Below are 20,896 nucleotides of genomic sequence, written 5' to 3' on the forward strand. Positions count from 1 at the left end.
ATGACTTTGTGGCTGTGGTAACTAGTGACGACTAGGCACAACTCCGATATAAAATGTTTTTTCTCCAAGTTGCCAGTATGTCACGTGTCCTACTTATATCAGAACACTTGTAACAACCTAATCATTACGAAACTTATATTCGATCAAATAAGCCACACTTAGCAAATAAGCCAATTGACCCTCATTGACCTCCATAAAAAAACTCCTGCTGGAGAAGGCAGATTTTGGTCTCAGTTACAATATCCCTCTTGCTTCGCCTTTTCCTTTCTGGATCAACGATAATGGGTCATACGAAAGTGGCTCACCTTTAGACAGGCATATTTCTATGGCAACGAATCCTTCAGAACTACCCTGTTCCGGGGCAGGCTAACTCACGGCTACCTCCATTTACCCTGCATGAAATCACTGAGCCGTGATTTAAGGAACGTGAAGCTGGTTATAAAACCCTGAATAGATCTAGCTTGCTTTGTAGAATACTCCTCGGCACTGGTACCAGGCTGTATCAACTAGCTACAGGCTAGCTATCAAGCTAACTATAGATCAACATTAGTGGTTACCACGATTTATTTTAGCTACAACTTGCTAAGAAAATCCAAACTAGCTAGGTGTTTGCAGACATTAAGATACAGAAACGAATTGTGTAATTATAGAATGGATATATATATATATATATATATATATATATATATATATATATATATATATATATATATATATATATATATATATATATATATATATATATATATCCATATATATACTAATAAGCAAAGTGGAAAGCAGCATTGTTATCACCAACATATTGTTGCATCTGCGGCATTGACCATGCAGACTATCACTGCAAGTGAAAGGCAAGTGGTTGTGACCGGTTAAGTGAAAGGGTGCGGGGCTTGGTGTGTGTGGAAGGAGACAGGAGAGCGATGACTCAAGCAGCAAACAAATAAACTATAAAAACAGACATTACACACGGCAGAGTAGCGTAACACATTTAACAAACCAAACTTTGAAATACCCTTATACAAGGTAGAGTAAAAACCCAAACTGGTCCATGCATCAGTACCGGTATATAGTAAAATACGGTATACCACCTGAAGTGAGAGTGTGCTTATGATTATTTAAAAGTCAAGGATTTCTCTAAATGATAGCTTGAGAGGAGAGGATTAGCATAAGGGTAGGGGTTGAGGGTTGAACTGGGAGGTGGACATGAAGCTAGGGTTGTGGTTGAGGCTTGGGTTTTGGTTGAACACTAACCCTAGCATTTCAAGCTCATTAAAACACCCAACACTGCCACTCAGAGGGAAAAACGTTTCTTATACTTTTCACTCGGCATTGTCAGAGAATCTTCCAACCACAACTTCAGCATTTCACCTGTAAGAAAACACAGGACTATTTTACTCCAATAGAAAAAAATTAGAGTAAATTCAGAGTTAAAGCTAACAGCTCTACTGGTAGGTAGTACAACACGTAGACCCCATTGCTAACCACCCCGTACAGACAGTGATATCTCCCTGTGTGAGTGATGTGGTCAGCTAAAATGGTGTCAGCCATTTTAGCTGCCATCTTTCTCTATGCATTTATGCTGCGCTTGGGAGATTCCCTGGCTCCAGCATCTGCTGATTATCCCTACACACTAATCTATTCTCATAGCTTATTTATACTCGGTTCGCTTTTTAAATCACTTATCTTCATCAAGGGAAGAGAGAAGGAGAGAGTGAGACAAGGAGGAGGGGAGGGAAAAAAGACTACTGGTGTTACCTTTTCTTCCATTTTTTATGCTTGTATTTTGCAGCTCATTCTTGCTAGTGGCTAAATGGCTGGAGGCCAGAGATACTGAGGTGAGGGTGTACGGGTTGTGTGTGTGTGTGGGGGGAGGGGGTTAGTGTAGTGCTGACAGTGTGTTTGTGAAGTGTGTGTGTGTTGAACAGGAGGAGTGCTGGGATTGAGCCAAGACAGGCCAGGATAGGACAGGGAATTGGTCAGGATCAAACACAGAGCTGCTTTACCAATCCGAGCCACAAGAGGGCAGAAGAAGACCTCTGCAAAACCAGGAGCCTATAGAAATTATTCAATGGTTTTACTATCGCAAAAAAGTTATGACATTTCAAAATTGCTCTTATTTCTGTGTGTGTGTGCATGACTACTGCATGCATATGTGCATATGTGCCTGTGTGTGCATGTGTGCATAGAGAATGAGAGAGAGAGAGAGAGAGAGAGAGAGAGAGAGAGAGAGAGAGAGAGAGAGAGAGAGGGGGACAGACAGAGAGAGGGAGGAGAGAGAAAGTAGTAACTAAGAAAGACAGAGGCATAATATTTGCTGTCTACAGGTTGGTTCTGGGTTTGGGTTGGTGTGCTTTGTTCTCCCAAGCACATTCCACTGTGTCCACCGAGAAAGTTTGGCAGGTACACACCATCAAATAGCCAGGAGAAATAGAGACACACCCTATACAATACAGGCACACACACACAACTAAACAAGCATGCAAAACCACCATATGTCTCATGTACCCTATCACTCAAACAACAGATCATTATTTATTTGTCTTTTTAATGAATATGGTCCATATACATACTCAACTTGATCGTATCAAAACTACTTTAAACAATGCATAGTGGCTGAACAGCCTTAGTCAACAGTCTATTATAGAAAACATGTATGTCTGCAGGCACTAAAACATTTCCTGGCAATTCTGGTCTCGGTTAAGTATTTCCTGGAATCTAATTCCAAACCAAATTCAATATCTGGCCTTTCTCCTTAGATCATTTTTTCATGTGATGGTTTGGTTTGAAAAGAGGCCCTTCAGAACCATGAGGGAAAGTCAACTAAGACCCATGGATAGTTGTTAGAGCATGGTGCTTGCAATGAAAGCGTTGTGGGTTTGACTCCCACGGTGGACCAGTATGATAATGTATGCACTCATTACTGTAAGTAGTTCTGGATAAGATCGTCTACTAAAATATACATTTTAAAAATGTGTGAGGGTTTGGTTTGCACAAGGACCGAACTAGGACCCATTGATAGGGTATATGGGTTTGGTTTGTAATGGGGCCCAACTAGGACATAGGTTGTGGGGGTTTGTTTTGGTTTGGAACAAGGCCCATCGAGGACACAGGGATAGGGTGTGGGGGTTTGGTTTTGAACAGGGCCCAACTAGGATGCAGGGATAGTGTGTGGGGGTTTGGTTTGGAATGGGGCCTTGGCCTTGGAGGCTAACAGTGAGCTCTAGGGATGTCAACTCGTATAAAAAATAATATTTATGAAACCCCCCTGGACATTTTCAATGACTCGAGGTTTCATGGAAAGTGAATACTGGCTTGTGGCAAAATATTTTGTTTAAGATATTCATATTTTGGTAGATATTTTCTACACCACTGAGGTCTAACACATTACACTTCACAATACAGTATATAAAAAAACTAAAAACATAGTATATATCAAATACTTTGCACAACTCAATAATATATATATTGATTGTTGCTCAAATCTAAACAGCACCATTGAACAGTTAAAGCACCATGTATTATTATTGTATATGTAACTGATTTTGCCCTATGCGATTATCATTTCCATTATTGCTAAACCGATATTGTATCTTCAGTAAAGCTGAGTCTATTGTTGTATTATGGAGGCTGGGTTACATCCACACTGGACCAATGTTGTCAATATTGGCGCTGGGTTTTTTATTCAAATATTCAAAGGGCAACCCCACCCTAGTACAATAACTCCACAGACAGGGCTGACTACAGTCTACAAATGTCAGACAGACAACACTGCAGAAATGGAGTGACCTTTTCTATCTGAATGGAAAGTGGTTTGCTTACAGGTTTTGAATGTCCACAGTCACTGAACTGTGGACATTCTCATTCACTTGTCTCATTCACTTCTAGCACCTGTTGCTTTATCTAGTCCAGGTTGTATGAAATGTTTTATGATGTATGAAGTATACCTGTGTAGTTCATCCAGTCAGGGAATAAAGCCTGAATAACAAGATATAAAGTGCTCCATCTCCTGTTCACTGTGAATTAGTCCTTTTTGGAAGTTTTATCTGGGTAGGCCCTATCACTACTTGTTTTAGGATATGTTTACAGTGTAATTTAATATCAATCTTTGTGTAACTCAAAAAGATGATCTATCGCTACATCTACATTTGAAAGCTATGAAGGGTGCTCTTAACCTAACATATGGTTTATCTGAGTGCAAACTTGGTAAGAATTATAATACTTTCCCTCACACAAAATACATAATTCATGAAATGGCTTCCTTCCCAAATGGCACCCTATTCCCTATTTAGTGCACTAATTTTCATCAGGCTCCATAGGGTTCTGGTCAAAAGTAGTGCAAAATATAGGGAATAGGGTGCCATTTGGGATGTACTCTTAGTGCTGCCGGGGGACATGGAGTACTTTTTAAGGTTTACTGGCCAATGGGACATCAGTACAGCTATGTGATGGCTGCAGATGCAGGACACTTCTTCACACCCTCAAGGCACTTTAAACTCAACAACACAACAGTGACAATCTTGAATTCATTATGTTTGGTTTCCTGACAAAACATCCAAAAGATCCTCAATCTTTATCGGACTGTGTGTGTGCAACATGTTTTTGCCAGATTAAGACTTGGCTTGGTTTACTTATCAAAATATATATTTTGCTATCTGGATTATGTTATATAAAATATATTTATTAAAAACACAATAAGAAAATTAAGGAGATATTCTACTATGAACTGTGAACCAATCACTCTTCTGATTTTATCTCCATCTCGTTTCACACGTCCATAATATCACACAAGCCCACAACCCTGTCCGCATCTCAAATAGCACCCTATTCTCCCCTATATAGTACACTACTTTTGACCAGGGCCCATATGGCTCTGCTCAAAAGTAGTGCACTATATAGGGAAAAGGGTGCCACCTGGGACATAGACCCAACCGTCCCCCTACCCTTCGCTCTTTGGCTTGATGAGGTGTCCATTGAAAGTGACGTAGGTATCAAAGTCATCACTGAAGATGGCGTTCTCTCTCTCCCCTTTGAACAGCCTGACCCACACCTGGTCCTCTCTCTCCAGCTCTAGCATCAGGCTCTGGCTCTGCATGATGCTCCGGTCACTGGGCTGAGCGTACAGGATCACCACCTCCCTCTCGTTATGCATCACGTGCACATACGTCTCCTTCTGGTTCCACGTGTGCACGTTCAGGCTGAAGTAGTAGACCCCTGGTACGTAGCAGTAGAACTTGCCGGTGAACATGTTGAAGTGGCCGTAGAGGTTGACGAGCTCGGTGTCGAACACTAAGGTCTGGTAGTAGTCGTTGGAGTGGATGGCCTTCTTGCGGCCCACAGAGAAAGCAGCGTACTGGGCCTTGCAGGGTTCACCCGGGGTCCCTATGCTCCCTTTGGTGCCCCTGATGCCGTTGGGCCCTCGGGGGCCGGACTGGCCAGACTTACCGGATTTACCGTAGGGTCCTCGCTGACCGCTGTCCCCCTTCTCACCTGGAGTAGGAAGAAGTAGAAATGTTAGTAAAACTCCAGTACATGCAACTTTTCAAGGCAATAAGAAGAGAATACCTCAGGTATTGGATGCAGTCAAAGGTCATGGTTTAAGGTCAGACTACAGATAAATTATTGTGTTTGTGTCTGACACAGATTTGCCCACTGCTTTGCATAGCTAGTGGTCATTCACCATAACAGTTACAGTACCACATCTGTTTTCACATTCTCAGCATCCAAGATGTATAACGTGGCAGATACAAATACCCACAGCTGTTGTCCCCTCTTCTAACCCACTGGTTCCCAAACATGTTTTCGCCCAAAGCCTTTAATCAACTCATCATTATCCCCCAAGACACAACTTGAGTCCCAAATTACACCTTATTCCTTACGTAGTGCCCTTATTTTGACCAGGGCCCATAAGCACTATGTATGCAATAGGGTGCCATTTGGAATGCAGACACAGTCCAGTCTTAAAGCTGAGACCCAGTAAAACGTTTCACAACCCACCAGTGAGTCCTAACCCACTACTTTTCCTAACCCTGGGGAACAATTTACTAACCCACAAACCCAAAGTGTTTGTCCCCTCTCATCTTTGTGGAGAGTCACCAAGCTCATCCTGCTTGCCAAAGACCCTGCATGCCTGTGTGGTTTAGCCTGACCCTGAACTGATCTTGGCAGAGACATTATTCTGGTTAGAAAGGTATGAGAGGCTCGCTGACTCTCGAAAGCCTTGTGTGTAGTTGCTAGTTACGAGCTTCAGTTGCTAACTTCAGACCCATTTGCTATTCGGCCCTTTACCTGTAAGGCAAATTAACCAATCTGCTTTCTGCTACACTGGACCACTCATTTGATGTTCTTGTGCAACTCATTAAATGGAAAGTGCTTTCCCCCAGTGATTCAGGTTCTCCAAACGGTTGAAGTTAAGTTGAAGTTAATTGCGTCCACCAACCATCTCTCCTCAGAAATTGAGCCTGGGAACAAGGTTAAGTTTAAGTACGTAAGTTCAAGTTACTTAACTTGAACTTAACTTAATGTGGTAGTCAGTAGTAGTGCAGGTGAGCCACCTACCTTTGAGGATGGTGATGTTGATCTGTGGCACCGCTTGGTACTGTGGGTACTGTTGTGGGTAGTGGGGGTTGGAATAATGAGGGGGCTGCTCTCCAGGGTCACAACACCGCCGACAGTCTTTACCCCTCACCTCACTACCAGGGGCCATAGAAACAATGTCAATGGATACATCCCAAATGGCAACCTATTCCCTATTTTGTGCAATACTTTTGGCCCATATAGGGACCCTGGTCAATAGTAGTGCACTATATAGAGAATAGGGTGCCACTCAGAGGGGTAGTATGTATTAGTAGTATGCAGTAGTACCTGACATCTCTGTGGTAGACCCTGGTGTTTGTCCTAGGGTCTATCCTGGGGTCTGTTGTCTCACTGTCCCTGTCTCTGTTCTGGTCTTGTTCCTGGTTGTAGGGGGTCCGGTAGGGTTCACCTGAGACCACCAACAGGAGCAGTACCACCCACGCACACAGGGCAGAGGGCGGCTGCCCACCCCGCACTGTCATCTTCGGAAAACAGGAAGTGACATCAGTCATAATCAGGAAGTTATTGAGCTCATATGGTAAGGAACTTCATATCTTCTCCAATGTACTTTGAGAAGGAGATGAGGAGAGAGGACACAGGAAATCAAGGAGATACAATTGAGATTCATCCATAGGTTATGTTAATGGTTGTTCTGCACTTTAGTTTTGCTATGAATAGACCTCTTTCTTTCTTTCTTTAGGACAGTGATTACTACATAATCGGTGAAGTTGGGGACAGACCCAGTGTCTCTGGAGACAGAGTGGTTGGCCTGCTACATAATGTGTTTGTGGGATAAACCAAACTCCTATATTCTCATCTGTTTTCACTTGGATGGTTATGACACCTCAATATGACAAACAACAACAGTGTGCGTCCCAAATGTCACTATATAGTGCATTACGTTTTACAAGGGCTCTGGTCAAAAGTGGTGCACTATATAGGGAATATGGTGCCATTTGAGACGGAGACAGACTGTACTCAGAGTAAAAAATAAATAAATAAAAACACACATTTCCACACATTAGCCTAACTCAAGAGAAATTATGCTGGAGAATATGATTGTCTTTGAACTTCTTTAAAGCTAGAATCCTTAGTTACTACATCCATTTTTGGACTTAGAAATTAATAATGATATATACCCTATAAGTTTTGAAGAATGTAACTTATAACGTCAATTCCACAGTAAAGGAATTGCGCTGAGACTCAGGTTTTATATTTAAAATGTATGCAAAACAAAAACCATTGATTTCAAAGTTTAACAAACCATACAACTCTATGCACAATAACTACTTTTAACATTTTGCACTGAACATTTTACAAAAGAACTGTGCAGATGCAAACTTTGGTAACAGAATCTCTGTAAAATCTCACTCAGTTTTTTGTCCATGTTGTGTCCATGTTTTCCAAATAAATATTTGCTCTGAAATAATATTTAATTATGTCTGCAGAAAGAATGGGGTGTCAGCTATGACATGACACATTGACTTTGAAAAAATCTATTTTGGTTCTTGAACTACAGTAAGTGAAGTGGATATACACCTGGTAAGGGAATTGCGATAAAGGAATTTTGTAATGCGTCCCTGATCTGTTTTACACAGAAATGCATAAATATGGATATCATTTTCTTCATGCTGATGTATCCTAAATAGGTACACAAAGGCATCCAATATCCTCCTTTGCATATGTGGGTATTATTCTACAGACTGGCTATTATTTTAATGTCTCTGCACCCAAACAAGACCAAATTTGGTTGGTCTGGGCCGGAACAAATCTGAACCAATCATAGACGTCCATGTTTCACAAGCTTGAACATCAAAGTACAGCACAGTAGAGCTCAAGAGAGCACAGTAGAGTACAGTACAAAACAGTAGAGTACAGTAGGGTAGAGTACAGTAAAGTACAATTGGGGCCAAAAGTTTTGAGAAAGACACAAATATTAATTTTCACAAAGTCTGCTGCCTCATTGTCTTTAGATATTTTTGTCAGATGTTACTATGGAATACTGAAGTTTAATTACAAGCATTTCATAAGTGTCAAAGGTTTTTATTGACAATTACATGAAGTTGAAGAGTCAATATTTGCCGTGTTGACCCTTCTTTTTCAAGACCTCTGCAATCCTGGCATGCTGTCAATTAACTTCTGGGCCACATCCTGACGGATGGCAGCCCATTCTTGCATAATCAATGCTTGGAGTTTGTCAGATTTGTGGGTTTTTGTTTATCCACCCGCCTCTTGAGGATTGACCACAAGTTCTCAATGGGATTAAGGTCTGGGGAGTTTCCTGGCCATGGACCCAAAATATATATTTTTTGTTCCCCGAGCCACTTAGTTATCACTTTTGCCTTATGGCAAGGTGCTCCATCATGCTGGAAAAGGCATTGTTCGTCACCAAACTGTTCCTGGATGGTTGGGAGAAGTTGCTCTCGGAGGATGTGTTGGTACCATTCTTTATTCATGGCTGTGTTCTTCGGCAAAATTGTGAGTGAGCCCACTCCCTTGGCTGAGAAGCAACCCCACACATGAATGGTCTCAGGATGCTTTACTGTTGGCATGACACAGGACTGATGGTAGCGCTCACCTTGTCTTCTCTGGACAAGCTTTTTTCCGGATGCCCCAAACAATCGGAAAGGGGATTCATCAGAGAAAATGACTTTGCCCCAGTCCTCAGCAGTCCAATCCTTGTACCTTTTGCAGAATATCAGTCTGTCCCTGATGTTTTTCCTGGAGAGAAGTGGCTTCTTTGCTGCCCTTCTTGACACCAGGCCATCCTCCAAAAGTCTTCGACTCACTGTGCGTGCAGATGCACTCACACCTGCCTGTTGCCATTCCTGAGCAAGCTCTGTACTGGTGGTGCCCCGATCCCGCAGCTGAATCAACTTTATGAGACGGTCCTGGCGCTTGCTGGACTTTCTTGGGCGCCCTGAAGTCTTCTTCACAACAATTGAACCGCTCTCCTTGAAGTTCTTGATGATCCGATAAATGGTTGATTTAGGTGCAATTTTCCTGGCAGCAATATCCTTGCCTGTGAGGCCCTTTTTGTGCAAAGCAATGATGACGGCACATGTTTCCTTGCAGGTAACCATGGTTGACAGAGGAAGAACAATGATTCCAAGCACCACCCTCCTTTTGAAGCTTCCAGTCTGTTATTCGAACTCAATCAGCATGACAGAGTGATCTCCAGCCTTGTCCTCGTCAACACTCACACCTGTGTTAACGATAGAATCACTGACATGATGCCAGTTGGTCCTTTTGTGGCAGTGCTGAAATGCAGTGGAAATGTTTTGCGATTCATTTGCATGGCAAAGAGGGACTTTTTTAATGTGGCGTAGCACGTAGCATTTGAAGTAGGACGTAGACGGCGGACGTAAAGGTAACGTAAAGGTAATGGCGGACTGAACGAAGCTATGTAGAGCACCTCAAGATAAAACATAATATTCGAAATATCTGCTAAATTAGACTAAAATATTCGCACTAAATAATCTGGTGGGTGATAACCTTCAATCTGGATAATAACACAAAACAAATCCTAAGACTAGAGACATTTATCGACAAATATTACGAAAACAAGCAACACCCAAACATGACGGAGAATAAGACAGGGGAACCGAATCAAAAACGAAAACGTGACTCCTCAACCGACACGGATGATCTAATATTCTCAACACCGGCAATGGTAAAGATCGAAACCGATCTGTTAAAATCAATAAATGAAAAACTGGGTATACTTGAATTAGTTAGTAAAGATATAAAAGAGTTGAAAGCAAGCCTAGAGATGAGTGATGAAAAAGCTGCGACATTGGAGAAGGAAACACACGCGCTAAAAGGGACGGTCAATAAGATTGAAACCGAAATGAATGAATTTAAAAAGGAGAACAACGTTCTGAAGGAATGCTTACTGGACATACAAACGAGATCCATGAGAGAGAATTTGGTACTTACAGGTATCCAAGAGAAAGAAGGAGAGGTTCCTGAATCTGTAGTTAGAGAGTTCCTTTTTGCAGCACTTCAGATACCGCGCGAAGTTATCGATAAGATCCAACTTGAACGTGTACACCGCCTCGGACAGAGAGGGCAGAGGTACGAACGCCCAATCGTTGCCAAATTTGCTTCATTTAAAGATAAAATAATGGTTAAAAGCCTAGGTAAAAGACTTGCTGGGACCAAAATTGGCATGAATGATCAGTTTCCGAAAGAAATTGCAGAACGGCGCAAAGTTCTGTATCCAATTTTCAAAGAAAATAGATTAAAAGCGAAACGAGTAGCTCTCGTTGTTGATAAACTATATATTGATAACCAGTTGTTCAGAGACACAAAGATTACTCCATGGTTATTTTAAAAATTACAAAGTTCTCATAGATGAGGAAAATAAACACAATTCAAGCCCGGTTACTGATTGTAACAATACAATACAAAATATAGCTTTTCTATAAATCTTCACATATAATTAATTGAACACAAGCACTATTTCTATATAGTGAAGATAAAAACTAAGTAAACAGAAGGCACAGTATGTGTGGATGGTGTGGTGTGTGTTTATTTTTATTTGTTATGTTTGGAAAGTTGAGTGAGTGAGTAATGAAATAGTTGCATATCCCAGAGCCAGTGTATTGCTGTGGGCCGGGTATGAGAGGGCTTTCAATGTTGTTCAGATGATGGATATACTTTTATAATGAATTACACGTCTTATTTATTTATTGTCCTATCATGTGGAACTACATTTTAAAATAAATTATATCTAATTATTTATTATCCTATTTTAATGGTACGGTCCATGGCCCTATACCCTAGACACCCACATGAATGGCCCAGATACTAAGGAGAAGTCCCTAACTGTTTTATGTGCATGCTGTATGCGGTCTGTATGCAGCCAAAATGAGGTCAGGGACCAAGAGCAGCACTGCCCCCTCAAGATTCTGAGCCTGCTTGGCAGGGTTGGTCCTGCAAAGCCAAAGCCCCCTAAAGGGAGAGCATAATAAACAAGGAAATTCTCAAAGCTGCTAATGAGAACCTTGATGACCTTGTACCTAGCCGGTGGGGATTCCGGTGGGGTGCCCCCACCCAGGCAGTGGCAGTGCTGGCAACACTAGCTGCAGTAACCCATGGGGAGGGGGTCACACTCGGACATTCAGAGAGGGGGTATATTATTGTGGCCCTGGTGGCACGAAACCAATCGGACTGCATGGAGATGCTTGGGAACATGGTCAAAATGGATGACCGTATTGTGGGTGTTTCAGGAAGAAGGTGTACATTTGACCTCCATCATCTAGGATGTGACAATGGTAAATAAATCTCTACATTTATGCTCATTTTTTGCGCGGTCTTGCAGGCCTTCTCATGCAGCTGCAACTGCAAGTACATTTGTAAATCATGACCCATCTTGAGTTGGGCTCTGGGATAGTGCAATTGTTGAGAGGGTGGGCTTATGGTTGTGTGTGGGTAAGGGCTGAATGTGTGTGGGTGTATGTGTGTATCCCGCAACTGTTGCGAAGGAAGAAGTAAAAGATGTTAGGGACTATAGAGGATGATTCACAGCAATATGTAATAAAAATCGAGGTGAGGGCGATGGAAATGCATTTGGCAATGGATCTGCTTTGGTTCGGTGGATGGTGCTGTGTGCACTTTTCGAAGGATGGATCCCAGTCGGTCCGGGGCTGTGCGATGCGGGGGGTCGGGGGTGGTCTGCCGGGCATTGGGGTGACAACCCAACTCGAGATGGGGGCTTTTGGCGGGTGGAATAGTGGGGACCAATTGGAGGTTTGCTTAGTGGAGATGCAAATGTCATGGTACAACTATATAGACACTCAATCATTATGTTACTTTTTAATAGGACGTTTACAAACATATATTTTGATAAAAATAATTGAAAGGTGTGTCTCATTATGGTAAGTGGTGAAATAAGTATAGCCAGTTACAATTGTAATGGCTTAGCAGATAATAAGAAAAGACGATCAGTATTTACCTGGCTAAAAGAGAAGGATTATAATATCTACTGTTTACAGGAAACCCATTCAACAGTTCTAGATGAAGTTTTGTGGAAAAAGAACTGGGGGGGGCGAAATATATTTCTCCCATGGGCAAAGAAATTCAAAAGGGGTGATGGTTTTAATTAATAATAACTTTGATCCAAATGTGCAACTTGTCCAAACAGATCCTCAAGGTAGATGGATTATTTTAAATATGTTATTGGACAATAAACATATATGGCTTATTAACCTATACGGTCCGAATAATGATGATCCAAGCTTCTTTGACAATATATATAAGAATGTATCAACTTTACAAGCAACACTAGACTCTATTATTATAGTGGGAGAGTTTAATACGGTCTTAAATACCTCTATGGACCGGAAAGGATATCACAATACAAACAATCACCCTCAGGCACTTAAGGAAATCAGGAATGTCATGGATATATTGGAATTAGTGGATATATGAAGACTTAAATACCCTGACCTAGTGAGATATACATGGCGGAGACTTAATCAAGCTAGTCGCCTTGACTACTTTCTTATGTCATTCTCTCTGGCACCAAAAGTTAAAAAGTGTTTGATATGGGACAGAATGCGGTCGGACCATCACATAATTGCCATATATATTACTCTTACAGAATTTCCACGTGGGCGAGGATATTGGAAATTTAATCAAAGCCTACTAGATGATAAATTGTTTAGAACTAGGACAGAAGAATTTATAACTGACTTTTTTAGACATAACATAGGTACAGCAGATCCCCATATTGTATGGGACACTTTTAAGTGTGCCTTTAGAGGCCATGCAATTCAGTACTCATCTATAAAACAAAAGCAATTTTGATCAAAAGAGTCCATATTAACGAAGGAAATTGAAGGACTAACAGTACAGTTAGATAACAATAAAAACGGTACCATAGAGGCACAGAATAAGTTAGAGGAAAAACAAAAAGAAATGGAGGAACTTATTCAAGAAAGATCCAGTGTAATATATTATAAAAATAAAGCGAACTGGATGGAATATGGGGAAAAATGCACCAAATTCTTTTTCAATCTTCAATATAGAAATGCTACCAAAAAAAACGTATTAAAACTTGTTACAAATGATGGAGTCACGCATTATTCACCAAATGATATTTTGAAAGAGGAAGTAAAGTACTTTAAGAATATGTTTTCGTTTCAGTCTCCTCAATCTCCACTAACTGAAACTAATTGTATGGATTTTTTCCCTAATAATAATGTAAAATTAACATCTGTACAGAAAGACTCATGTGAAGGCCTAATTACAGAGGAGGAACTACATGATGCAATTGGGGCCTTTAAGGATGGGAAAACTCCAGGACTGGATGGCATACCAGTGGAAGTATACAAACATTTTTTTGATATACTCAAAGGACCATTATTAGCTTGTTTTAACCACTCCTATATAAATGATAGATTATCAGACACGCAACAAGAAGGTGTGATATCATTATTACTGAAACAGGACCCAAGTGGTATATATAAAGATCCAGTCCATTTAAAAAATTGGAGACCTCTTACACTTCAGTGTTGTGATGCAAAAATCCTAGCAAAATGCTTGGCGCATAGAATAAAAAAAGTTTTGTCAGATATTATTCATCCTAATCAGACAGGTTTTTTACATGGACGATACATTGGAGATAATATAAGGCAAGTACTGGAAACAATAGAAAACTATGAAATATCGGGGACACCAGGCCTGGTTTTCATAGCTGATTTTGAAAAGGCTTTTGATAAAGTACGACTGGAGTTTATATATAAATGCCTAGAATATTTCAATTTTGGGGAATCTCTTATAAAATGGGTAAAAATTATGTATAGTAACCCTAGGTGTAAAATAGTAAATAATGGCTACATCTCAGAAAGTTTTAAACTATCTAGAGGAGTAAAACAAGGTTGTCCACTATCGGCATATCTATTTATTATTGCCATCAAAATGTTAGCTGTTAAAATTAGATCAAACATTAATATTAAGGGATTAGAAATCCAGGGCCTAAAAACTAAGGTGTCATTGTACGCTGATGATTCATGTTTTCTTTTAAAACCACAACTAGAATCTCTCCACGGCCTCATAGAGGATCTAGATACATTTGCTATCCTCTCTGGATTAAAACCACATTATGATAAATGTACCATATTACGTATTGGATCACTAAAAAATACACATTTTACATTGCCATGTAGTTTACCAATTAAATGGTCTGACGGTGATGTGGACATACTCGGTATACAAATCCCAAAAGAAAGAAATGATCTCACTCCAATAAATTTTTATAGAAAGTTAGCAAAAATAGATAAGATCTTGCTACCATGGAAAGGAAAATACCTGTCTATTTGTGGGAAAATCACCCTGATTAACTCTTTAATCATATCACAGTTTACCTATTTGCTTATGGTTTTGCCTACACCTAGTGACCTGCTTTTTAAATTATATGAACAAAAAATATTCAATTTTATTTGGAACGGCAAGCCAGATAAAATTAAAAGGGCCTATTTATATAATGAATATGAATTCGGAGGGCAGAAATTATTAAATATTAAAGCATTAGACCTCTCACTAAAGGCATCAGTCATACAAAAGTTATACTTAAATCCAAACTGGTTCTCTAGTAGATTGGTACGAATGTCTCATCCTATGTTCAAGAAGGGCCTTTTTCCCTTTATTCAGATTACACCTGCTCACTTTCGGTTGCTTGAAAAGGAAATAATTTCCAAAATATCTTTATTTTTTAAACAAGCCTTAGAAAGTTGATTGCAATTTCAGTTTAATCCACCTGAAAGGACGGAACAAATAGTACAACAAATCTTGTGGTTAAATTCAAATATAGTAATTGATAAAAAAACTGTATTTATCGAAGAAATGTTTAAAAAAGGTATAATTTTTGTGAATGATATCATAAATAGGACTGGTGGAGTAATGTCACACATGCAGCTAACACAGACATATGGAAATGTCTGCTCTACCCAAAATTACAACCAATTAATTGCAGCATTACCACAAAAATGGAAGAGGCAGGTGGAAGGGGATAAAAGTAAGGAACTTGTATGTCGGCCTTATATTAAAGAACATAAATGGTTAAAGAAAAGTGTGATAAATAAAAACATATACCAATTTCATTTAAGGACCAAAAAACTTACAGCTGTGCCATATAAATTGCAAAATAGTTGGGAAGAGATTTTCGATGTACCCATTCCATGGCACATGGTTTATGAATTGATACGCAAAACAACGCCGGATTCAAAACTTCGAATTTTTCAATTTAAATTATTGTACAAAATTCTTGCAACTAATAGAATGTTATATATATGGGGGATACAATCTTCTCAGCTCTGTAGATTCTGCTGTGAGGAGGCAGAGTCATTAGACCATTTATTTTGCTATTGTCCGCATGTAGCTCGTTTTTGGTCACAGGTCCAGGAATGGTTGAAGAATTGCAACATTTGCGTAGAACTAACGCTACAGATAGCAATACTGGGGGATTTGAAAAGCCATAGTCAATCAATCAATAATATAATAATTATTTTAGCAAAAATGTTTATTTTTAAATTACAATCCGTGGAAGCTATGAGAATAGGAAGATTCAAATCTTTTGTGAAGCATCACAGCACAGTTGAAAAATATATGGCAAATAAAAATCCGAAATGGATGATGTTGGAAGATAGATGGGAAAGGTTGAGTGGAGCTGAAGGGTGGGACTAATAACAAGATAAACAATGTAGGGCATACGGGATCTGTGAAATGTGTATAGGTGCAGAGCTATTGTGAAATAGCACAGTTACAAGTGGAAATCAAACTGGATGGACAACAGAAATAGAGGAAGGACTAAGAACAAACAAGAGAGAACTATTATAAAGTAGACTGTGTCTGTAAAATGTGTATAAGATGTATAAATTGAAGGTAAAAACAGAAATGTTTATCAGTTTACTCCAATTGGGGGGATCGGTGGTAGGGTTTGCTGGGAATAATAATAAAGGTATATGTAGGAGAAAGATTAGACACATGGATAACTTATAAAGACATAAGACAGCTGAACAGTAAAATAACAGACCACATGAAGAGAAGAGACACATAGTCTGCTGATTCCATTGTGCTGACAGACTGACCAGACATGTCGGCGCCTGGGTGCTTGGACACACTAGATTTATAGTCTACCCATTCCATTACGTACATACAGGTCAGACACCTAGGCGCCTGAAGCAATTGGATACACTAAGATAGAGGGTCTGGCCACTATTATAATTTAACTGAAAGCAGATAATGGGCGTTAGTATGCGTGAACAAGCAGGAAGCCTGAACTAAAAAGATAATGATGGCAGGAAGAATTAGGGGAAGTATGTATGCTTATTTGCATATGGGGTGGACTCATATGCTATTTGTGTATAAAGAGCGAACCAGTGCTCTGGGAGGGTGTGTGTTCCGCGGGACATTCCAGTTGGCTATACAATTGTAATAAAAGCATGTTTTGATTTCACAAGTTCTGATAAAGCGTTATATTTCTGAGATGATTTTCCACGACATATACTCTTTAAAAAAAGTATGTATGTCTATGTAGGTATGTGTATGTATATATGTGTAAATGTATGCATACGTGAAAGGATATATATATATTTACCCCAAAAAATATGGGGGATTGGAAATGATGCAGACAATTACATTGGAAGCAACATTCTTTCCGCAATATTAAGCTGATCCACCCCCCGAAAAAAAAATAGGGACTTTTTCAATCCTATAGAACATTTATGGGCAGAACTGAAAAAGTGTGTGCGAGCAAGGGGGCCTACCAACCTGACTCAGTTACACCAGCTCTGTCAGGAGGAATGGGCCAAAATCCACCCAAATTATTGTGGGAAGCTTGTGGAAGGCTACCTGAAACATTTGACCCAATTTAAACAATTTAAAGGCAATGCTACCAAATACTAATTGAGTGTATGTAAACTTCTGACCCACTGGGAATGTGATGAAAGAAATAAAAGCTGAAATATATCATTCTCTCTACTATTATGACATTTCACATTCTTAAAATAAAGTGGTGATCCTAACTGACCTAAGACAGGGAATTTTTACTCTGATTAATTGTCAGGAATTGTGAAAAACTGAGTTTAAATGTATTTGACTAAGGTGTATGTAAACTTCCGACTTCAACCGTTTTCACTCTTGGTCAAATGTTTTAGAACACTTACTCATTCAAGGGTTTTTCTTTATTTTTACTATTTTTTACATTGTATAATAATAGTGAAGACATCAAAACTATGAAATAACACATATGGAATCATGTAGTAACCAAAAAAGTGTTAAACAAATCCAAATAAATTTTATATTTGAGATTCTTCAAATAGTCACCCTTTGCCTTGATGACAGCTTTGCACACCATTTGCAATTCACAAATTAGGATGTGTAAATGTGTGTGTGTGTGTGTGTGTGTGTGTGTGTGTGTGTGTGTGTGTTATGTGTAAGGGTTTTGTGTCAGTGTAGTGTGTGTGAGTGAGTATGTATATAGTGTACTGTATGTAAAGTCTAGTGAGTGTGTGAAGGGTCAGTGCAAGATAGAGTCAGTTTAGATAGTTTGGGTACCATTAATTGACTTTTTATCAGTCTGGCTATTTAGCAGTCTTATGGGTTAGGGGTAGAAGCTGTCTCGGAGCCTTTTGGTCCAAGAGCCGATGCTCCGGTATCGTTTTTCAGAGGGTAGCAGATTGAGCAGTCTATGGTTTCGGTGGCTGGAGTCTTTGGCAGTTTTTTGGGCCTTCCTCTGACACTGCCTGATTTAGAGGTCCTAGATGGCAGGGAGCTTGGTGCCTGTGATGTACTGGGCTGTCTGCACCACCGTTTGTAGCGCTTTGCAGTCAAGGGCTGTGAAATTGCGGAGATGCATCCAGTTAAGATGCTCTTGATGGTGAAGCTGTATAACTTTTTGAGGATCTGAGGGCCCATGCCAAATCTTTTCAGTCTCCTGAGGGAGAAGAGGCACTGCCATGTCCTCTTCATAACTGTGTGGGTGTGGGTGGACCATGTTAAGTCCTTAGTGATATGGACGTCAAGGAACTTGAAGCTCTCGACCTGCTCCACAAAAGCCCCATCGATGTGGATGGGGTGTTCGCTCCCCCCTTTCTCCTATAGTCCACGATCAGTTCCTTGGTCTTACTGACGTTGAGAGGGAGGTTGTTGTCCTGGTACCACACTGCTAAGTCTCTGACCTTCTCCCTGTAGGCTGACTCATCGCAGCCTAGCTTGGTGATGAGCTTGGAGGGGACTATGGTGTTGAACGCTGAGCTGTAGTCTATGAACAGCATTCTCACATATTTATTTCCCCTCTTGTCCAGGAAGGAGAGGGCAGTGTGAAGTGCAATTGAAATAGCGTATTCTGTGGATCTGTTGGAGCGGTATGTGAATTGCAGTGAGTCTAGGGTGTCTGGGATGATGATGTAGATGTGTGCCATGATCAGTCTTTCAAAGCACTTCATAATTACAGAAGTGAGTGCTACAGGGCGATAGTCATTTAGGCAAGTTACCTTGGAGCTCTTGGGAACAGGGACAATGGTGGTTAGCTTGAAACATGTTGGGATTACAGACTGGGACAAGGAGAGATTGAAAATGTCTGGGAAGACATCTGCCAGCTGGCCTGTGCATGCTTTGAGAACGTGCCCTGGGATTCCATCTGTGATTCTTAACCTGTTTAAATTATTGTTATCATGTCAGAGTTGGGAAGACTAAATAACACTGGAGAATTTGCTATATATAATCAGAAGGATAGAATTATGGTCAGATTTGCCAAACGGAGGGCGGGGGAGAGCTTTGTATGCATCTCTTTGTGTGGAGTAAAGGTGGTCTAGGATACTTTTTTTCTCTGGTTGTACATGCGACATCCTGGTAAAATTTTTGTAATACTGAATTAAGTTTGCCTGCATTAAAGTCCCCAGGCACTAGGAGGGCTGCTTTTGGGTGAGCATTTTCTTCTTTGCTTATGGCCTTATAGAGTTGGTTGAGAGCGGTCTTAGTGCCAGCTTCGTTCTGTGGTGTTAAATAGACGGCTACAAATAATTTGGATGAGAACTCTCTTGGTAGATAGTGTAGTCTACAGCTTATCATAAGCTACCCTACCTCAGGCGAGAAATACCTTAAGACTTCTTTAATATTAGACATCGCGCACCAGCTGTTATTGACAAATAGACACACACCCCCACCCCTCGTCTTACCAGAGGCAGCGTCTCTGTTCTGCCGGTGCATGGAAAATGCCGCTACCTCTATATTGTCTGTGTCATTGTTCAGCCACGTCTCGGTGAAACATAAGATGTTACAGTTTTTGATGTCCCGTTGGTAGGATAATCTTAATCGTAGGTCATACATTTTATTTTCCAATGATTGCACGTTAGAAAGAAGAATGGATGGCAGTGTGAGTTTACTCGCTCACCTCCGGATTCTCAGAAGGCTGCCCGATCTGCTGCCCCTTTTCCAGCATAATTTCTTCACGCAAAAGGTGTGGATCTGGGCCTGTTCCAGTGAAAGCAGGATATCCTTCTTGTCGGACTTGTTAAAGGAAAAAGTTTCTTCCAGTCCGCGGTGAGTAATCACTGTTCTGAAGTCCAGATGTTATTTTCGGTCATAAGAGACAGTAGCGGCAACATTATGTACACAATAAGTAAAAAAATAAGTTACACAAAATGCAAAAAACTAACAAAATATCACAATTGGTTGGGAGAATGTAAAAAGTCAGCCATGTTCTTCGGCGCCATCTTGACACATACATACATACATACATACATACATACATGCATGCATGCATACATACATGCATGCATGCATGCATGCATGCATGCATGCATACATACATACATACATTTAAAAAATATATATTTTTCCTTTATTACCCTCCAACCCTACCACCCCTCCCCAATTGGAGCAAACTAGTGAACAACAACGCTGAGGCCTGTATTTCCAGCTTATACATACTATACACATTTTATGGACACAACCTATTACAATAGTTATATTTTGTTTGTTTTTACTCTTGTCCTTCCTCTACGCTCAACCTCTCCTATCCATGTCTGATGTCCATCCGGTTTGATTTCAATTTGCCATAGCTTTCAAACTGTGCTCTTTCACAAAAGTTCTTAACCTATATACGTTTTACGGGCACAGTATGTTTTACATTAGTTATCTTGTTGTTATTAGTCCCAACCTTCAGCTCCATTCAACCCCTCCCATCTATCTCTTAACACCATCCATATTGGATTTCTATTTGCCATATATTTTTCAACTGTGCTGTGATGTTGTGATGTTTCACAAAAGTTCTGAACCTCTCTATTCTCATCTACAGAATGTAAACTGAAGAAAA

At 40.2% G+C, this 20,896-nt stretch overlaps 1 protein-coding gene across 1 annotated transcript in view; it reads right to left on the reverse strand.

The window, feature by feature from the left end:
* Positions 1-2,525: 2,525 nt before the first annotated feature.
* LOC129819667 (complement C1q tumor necrosis factor-related protein 1-like) overlaps positions 2,526-20,896 on the reverse strand; it is a 61,112-nt gene continuing 42,741 nt past the window's right edge. Inside the window, exons 2-4 of the mRNA XM_055876176.1 lie at positions 6,862-7,055; positions 6,556-6,689; positions 2,526-5,487 (exon numbers count right to left, since the gene is read on the reverse strand). Coding sequence (XP_055732151.1) covers positions 4,937-5,487; positions 6,556-6,689; positions 6,862-7,055 — 879 coding nt within the window. The 3' untranslated portion in view covers positions 2,526-4,936. The remainder of the gene's footprint in view (positions 5,488-6,555; positions 6,690-6,861; positions 7,056-20,896) is intronic.

The sequence above is a fragment of the Salvelinus fontinalis genome, chromosome 1, assembly GCF_029448725.1.
Source record: "Salvelinus fontinalis isolate EN_2023a chromosome 1, ASM2944872v1, whole genome shotgun sequence".
Lineage (NCBI taxonomy): Eukaryota > Metazoa > Chordata > Actinopteri > Salmoniformes > Salmonidae > Salvelinus > Salvelinus fontinalis.